The following is a 6,533-nucleotide window of genomic DNA, read 5'->3' as shown; positions in this document are numbered from 1 at the left end:
AAATCTGGATCCAGCTGATTTTAACAACTAGACCCATTTTGAAATTGCCATTCTTATCAAAAGTATCGGAGAAAGCTGTTTTAAATCAGTTATCACCTTACTTAATTGAGAATAATATATAATATTTCAGTCAGGTTTTGGGTACTGAATCAGCCTTGTTAAGAGCGGTGAACGACTTGTTATTATTTGTGGATTCTGGAAATTGTGCAGTTTTGGTACTGTTGGATTTACGTGCGGCGTTCGACACAGTAGATCACTATATTCTTTTAAACAGGTTAAAAACCAAAGTTGGTATTTGTGATTCAGCCTTAGATTGGTTTGAATCCTATTTTAGGTCAGTCTTATTCATCACCTGCCTCTGTTACTGGTGGGGTGCCACAGGGCTCCATCTTGGGCCCTATTTTGTTTGCTTTATATATGCTCCCCTTCGCTACATTTTTGAGTTTCACAAGGTCCCATATCACATTTACGCGGATGATACCCAGTTGTACATGTCAATCAAACCTGGTTCTAAGTCATTATCAGCGTTGTTTGCTTGCGTAAATGACATCAAAAGCTGGATGGGTGATAATTTTCTTCAGTTAAATGAGAACAAGACTGAAGTCATTCTATTTGGCTCCCCTCATTTGGTTAACGCCCTGTCCTCTAGTTTAGGACCCTTGTCCAAATATCCAAATATCCGTACTCACGTAAAGAACCTGGGTGTTGTTTTTGATTCAGAGTTAAAGTTCAACAAGAAAATTAACTCTGTTGTGAGTGCTAGTTTTTTCCAGCTTAGGGGTTTACGTAAACTGAAATCTCTTCTATCTTTTGGTGATTTAGAGACAGTTATTCATGCCTTCGTTTCTACAAGGCCTGATTATTGTAATGCTTTATATGCTTTGGTTCAACCAGTTTTCCCTTTCACGTTTGCAACTGGTTCAAATGCCGCAGCCCGCTTCTTAATGGGGAAGAAGAAGAGGGAGCATATCACCCCTATTATAGTGTATCTGCACTGGCTACCAGTTAAATTTAGAATTGAGTACAAGGTTTTAACTTTTGTATTTAAAGCCTTGCCTATTTAAAGTGAATTTTTCATTCCTGTTTTTACTAGGTTTTATGTTGTTCATTGAATTTTAATACCTTGTATTTGTTTTTTGTTTTTTATCATTGTATTATGTTACTGTGAAGCACCTTGGTCAGCATTTAATGTTGTTTGAAGGTGCTATATAAATAGAAAATGCCCTTGATCTTAATCATGGATTGCAGAAACGAGCATATCCTTGATTAAATTCAACAAATGTGTAATACTCTTGTGTATGACCTCCATAACTTTAAACTGCCCTGACCCTTCTTGACATGGAGTTGATGACAAGTCCTCACATATCTGTGCTGTTTAACCCTTGACCTCCTTGAGCTTCCTGATGGACAGGGAATGTTGCTGGACTCGTTTCAAGACTTTGTCTTGCGTGTAACTCAAGACATCACTCCCCACATCTTCAGTGCGCATTCATCCCTAGCAAAGAATGTATTTTGTCTCTGATTAAATGATATGATTCTTTGGTAATTGAGCAACCAGATTTGCTGGAATATAATATCTTCAAGGAACCCTAATAAATGTAAAAAATAAAGAAATGTTCAGTTTTTTCAGGATACTGTATTTTATAGATCCTTTTGTAAAATCCAAATAAGCTTTACAGCTGGAAAGGGTTTAAAAAATGGTTTGCTTCTTCAATGAACATGAACAGTATTGCAGCAGTGGATCAGTCATGCTTACGGTTTACAGGAAATTAATGTTACAGTTCCAATAATTAGGACACCTTTCTACGGACTCTGAAAACCACCAGAAGAAAGATGTCCAGGGTTCATGATCTTTTTATGTTCATATTTACACATGAATTAGTTGAAAATAAAAGCAGACAAATGTGAGTTATTTAAGTTATAGTCTGTATGAAATAAAAATGAAATGTTAGATTTCAATGCAAACTAAAACTGCAACTCCGATACATAATATTTGATTTATTGAATAACATGAATAATGTGCACATCATTTAGAGTTAAAGAGTGTTTTTGTTTTGTTTTGCACACATTGTAATTGGCTTCACTGGTTTAGGACATAGCTATTGTAATTGTGGTTAATCGTCAAAGTTAAGTACCGTATTGTCCCGAATATAAGACGACCCTGATTATAAGACGACCCCCCTTTTTTCAGATGTACCTTTTGGAAAAAGGCTTTTTGAAAACCAAATCTCTCTCTGTAAAACACATTTTTTTCTTAAATTATTTTCAAATTGCATATTTTTCCTATTTTAATTTTTGTTTTGAAAGTATGGTAAACACTGGTAAAATGTACCAACAATCACATTTAAAAATATACACTTTTTGATATGCCATAAAAATAACAGGTAGCCCATCTGAATTATATAACATTTAGGCTATCCATCTCATAGTAGCCTACCAAAATTGTATTATCAGTAGAAGTGAAATCTTATTGTAGTCTTCAAATCTGGTACAGTCTTATGTTTTAAAATCACTTACAGAGGAAGTTTGTTCCCATCAGGCTAACATGACAGTCACGACTCATGCTGCTGTAAGCTTTTCTTTTTCTTTTGTTTTCACTCGCGATCTAATGTAACACACATATTACATATTTCATGGCACACTCGTTTTATGCATTTTTGGCGCCACCTATTGTTGTGGGTGCATTATTGACATGTCAAAGTCTAGACCCCGAATATAAGACGACCGCGTTTTTTCAATTAAGATATTTAAGCAGCTTTTATAAAAACGCCTTAGAAGAAAACATTAATGTGCATTTTAACACAGAACAATGACACTGAGATATTTTAAAGATATATCAGAGCAAGATATCTCCAGTTGAGACCGCTCAAACATGCATTTTAGTCTGGGACTAGCTTAAGCCTCGTCTGTGAAAGCGGGGTAACTCCTTTAGTGCCTGAGAAGCGAGTCACAGGGGTCTGGAACCACAGGAGAGCGAGTGAACTCACGTTTCTGCATGTAAAGCATGTGTGTGTTAACGGAGAGAGCATTTCCAGTAAAGCCACTGCAGAACGTAATGATAGCCGCTCAACACATCTCGTAACACTCGCTCAACAATCAAGAGACAGACAGACACTTTGTCAAAGCATGGCTTTATTGTGGATGGTATAAAGTCCTTCTGGAGAACATCTGTACACCGTTGACTCTCTGCGGTCTTTCCTCATCTATTTGGATGCCTGCTTCTTGGCGATGGTCTTCAACCCCTTCTTGTTGTGTTTCTTGGCAAAGCGCAAGTTCCTCATGAACTTCGGGTCCACCTGAAACACAAGACACGTGTTAAACTCACCTCACACCAGGACCAGAGCACTAAACACACGGGGCTTCGAGAACACGGAGAACCATTACAAACGTGACGGAGGAGGAGAACCCGACGGACCTCCACTTATTCACTGCGGTGTTCATTTTGTCATTGACACTGTCCCGTGTTAAATGTCCTTGTTAGTTTTCCTCATGTTTAGTCTACCTTATCCCATTTTATTTTTAGCCAAGTTTAAGTCTAGTTTTAGTCAATGAAATCATCCCATCGTCGTCATGATGTATAAAAGTTAAAAATAAAATAAAAGATTTTTGCTCAAAATTATAATCACAATTAGTCACTTGAGAAATTTCTTTTTGCATTTCAGGCGTTGCACTTTCATCAGCAAGCACACGGCAACAGAATGTGGTTTGTTTAACCTCATCTAGTGTACTGATTTATTATAGGATATTTATTATACAAGTTAATAAAGACTTCTGCACTCTCTCTGTCCAGTGTCTGGTTCTGAAAAAGGGCACAGCTATAGTTTTTAGAGCTGATTAACTATTAATCAGTTGATTTTCAGAACATTATTTGTAGCGTCTGCCAATAATCAGAATGAGTTTTGTGCTTCTGATATAATACCGTCTCAGCTTTCACATTCTGTCAATTTGATCTTAAAATTCTATTTTAATTTCTGGAGCAGAAACAATTAAATCATTTTAAAAAAGTTCAAAGAAAAGTATGTTTGTGTACAACAATTTTGATTTGGGTGTTATAACAAAATAAAAATATATAGCCGTTTAATTTGGACTCATTTTTACCAAGCAATATTATAGAAAATTATTACTTTTAAAGTATTTCTATTCCAAGAACTTATGCTACATAAACATGATTAGCCTGAACATGTGAACATATACTATTCACACACTGTCTGTCCGTCCTAAATACCATTTCAAATTACAATTATCCGTTATAGTATGACACTCCCAGAGGTTCCCGGATTGTTTACTATTTCCAACGGAAACTGGAAGTGCAGATCCGTGCACTCCTCCAGCTCACGTCACCCACAACCCAGCACGCCTCGTTAGATTACAACTACAACATGAATAAAGAGTGCTAAAAAAAAAACATGGCAGATATGTGAAGCCAACAGTTAAGTAGAGAGGTTCAGATAAAGGAGATTGAGTGATTAATAATCAATATCTATTCTGATGAAAAAGACTTCCTACCCATGTTGGATTTCATCTGCAACAGGATTGTGAACTTCTGAAGGCATGTCTGGTCATTAACAGTTATAGGCATCGATATGCAAATCACATGAGGAGAGCTCTCTAAACGAGAGACTGCAGATCAACCTGCCTCTTCACTTCCCTCCAATACCCGAGGAAATTAAGGGCATGTGTACATGACGCAGAAGTTTCTCCTTTGCAGTTTTTTTTCTATTTTTTTTACATATGACAACACTGTCAAAACGATCCCAGTTCACAAGCATCCATGGAAATGACTGAAAGCACTGTTATAAGGGCTGTCAAATTGGCTGAAACACTAAATTAGAATTTACTAAAATATTATCAATATTAGAATTATATTCTAATTTAAAAGGCATAATTTCGGTTAGGAGGAAAAAAAGCTTTTGGCTTCTCTCCTGAGGCCACAAGAGGGCGCAGAGCAAAATATTACTAATGCACTTTCCTCAAAGCAATAAAAAAAAAAAAAGTGCATAATGTTTAAAAACCATATAGAATTAATTACATTGCTTAAACAATTTGAAACAAAAAGTATCATGTGTATGCGCATTGTTTACTAAGGACCGAAAATCAATCACAAAGAGTAGCCTATTTTTTCTATTTAAAAACATGAGATGCAGAAAAACTGCCATAAAGTCTCGAGACATGTTTTTAAAAATTGAACTTGCATTAATTTCACAGGCTTTCTAAACATGCGTCTCTCGCGCGAGAGCAACGCTGATAGATGTCCCTCTAGAAAACGCGCTAAATACGCATCTCGTGCATCACTGATAAGCAGCAGGTGAACTGGGATGCAGCACGTGTGATGACTAACATGTGCTACACTCCTCATCATGTGTTCATTCTCAACTCTCCTTCTATTAGTGTCTAATCAGAGGAAGAGCTGTTGCATCTCAGCTCAGGGATGATGAACTGTCATTTCTATCACATTAGGTGTAGTGTGTGCTGCTCAGATGAAGTCACACACTCCCAGCATCACAGGTGTTCAGAGGGACGCAGATCTCTTACCCCTTTCAGAGACTCGTAGCGATGAGACCGCGGCTTCTTGATGCCGTTTCTGTGCCACTTACGAGCTGCACACACACACACACACAGAGAGAGAGAGAGATCAGTTCAACATCCACAGCAACAACACACAGCACAGAACCCGCACAGACACTTACACTGGTTGTGTGTGGTGTGGTTCTTCGACTTAGCCATTTCTGATCGCTGTCTGCTAACGGAGGAACAGAGGAGGAACGTTAGAGCATCTTCAAAACACAGATCTAAAACACAACAGATCGCTTTCACAGAGTCCGCAGGGTTACTTCAGACCGTTTCCGAGCACAGCACCTATTAGTGTGCGTCTGAAACTAAAACCAAACCTGTTAAGCACATCTGAGCGCCATGCTAGCAGCTAACTTACAGCAGGCGCTCCTCTATTTCTCTATTTACTACACGATCCGCGCGCGCTCGGCCTCAATACCGCTCGCGCGCCGCGTGCTAACACTCACTCAACACAGCACCGAACTCATGATTCAATAACACTCTCCGGTTCTGGAGGATTCATGCAGATTTCATTCATACGGAGACAAACTCAGTACCTGCCACACGAAGCGCACGACAACCGGAAGAGAGAGAGACAGCAAAGCATTGTGGGAGATAAGAGTCCCCTTCGCCGGATGTGACGTACGACAAAATGTAAACAAACACAGTTTTAGAAACATAAATGTGTTATTTCACTTTTAATTCTTAATAAATGTAGCTTTTTTTTGAAGGGTTCGGACTTGGTAATTGTATTTAAGTGTATGCTGCCATATTAGTGTAAAACAAAAATAACAAGAACACTGTTGGAAGACCCCAGTGTGTTATTATTTCCCATAACAATAACTAGTAACTCTGCTATTTGGAAACTGTTTACCATGGTAATGAAAGGCTGACAGAGGAATATGATTTTCGATATCGGACTTTCTGTGGAAGCATAGGAGACGTTATGTCAAAAAATATGTTGTTATAAATACAGTTGAAGT

At 37.9% G+C, this 6,533-nt stretch overlaps 1 protein-coding gene across 2 annotated transcripts; it reads right to left on the bottom strand.

The window, feature by feature from the left end:
• Positions 1–3,114: 3,114 nt before the first annotated feature.
• rpl29 (ribosomal protein L29) lies at positions 3,115–6,159 on the bottom strand. 2 transcript variants are annotated; one of them, XM_058790730.1, is made up of 4 exons: positions 6,108–6,159; positions 5,688–5,740; positions 5,533–5,597; positions 3,115–3,296 (listed from the first exon to the last, which is right to left on the bottom strand). In XM_058790730.1, the coding sequence occupies exons 1-4, from the start codon at positions 6,155–6,157 to the stop codon at positions 3,204–3,206; spliced, it is 261 nt and encodes an 86-aa protein (XP_058646713.1). In that variant the 5' UTR covers positions 6,158–6,159; the 3' UTR covers positions 3,115–3,203. The 2 variants fall into 2 exon arrangements, with proteins under 2 accessions (XP_058646713.1, XP_058646714.1); XM_058790731.1 differs by having other exon boundaries at positions 5,688–5,737; positions 6,108–6,149.
• Between the last annotated feature and the right edge of the window lie 374 nt (positions 6,160–6,533).

Source organism: Onychostoma macrolepis, chromosome 11, assembly GCF_012432095.1.
Source record: "Onychostoma macrolepis isolate SWU-2019 chromosome 11, ASM1243209v1, whole genome shotgun sequence".
Taxonomy (NCBI): Eukaryota; Metazoa; Chordata; class Actinopteri; order Cypriniformes; family Cyprinidae; genus Onychostoma; species Onychostoma macrolepis.
This window is presented reverse-complemented; position numbering and strand designations above follow the sequence as displayed.

Excerpts from the sequence above, each read along its gene's own strand:
- rpl29 (XM_058790730.1), bottom strand. The coding sequence starts at position 6,157 with ATGCTTTGCTGTCTCTCTCTCTTCCGGTTGTCGTGCGCTTCGTGTGGC. Across the intron at positions 5,598-5,687 it reads CCACACCACACACAACCAGT|CTCGTAAGTGGCACAGAAAC; the intron begins GTAAGTGTCTGT and ends GTGTGTGTGCAG. Across the intron at positions 3,297-5,532 it reads GCTACGAGTCTCTGAAAGGG|GTGGACCCGAAGTTCATGAG; the intron begins GTAAGAGATCTG and ends CTTGTGTTTCAG.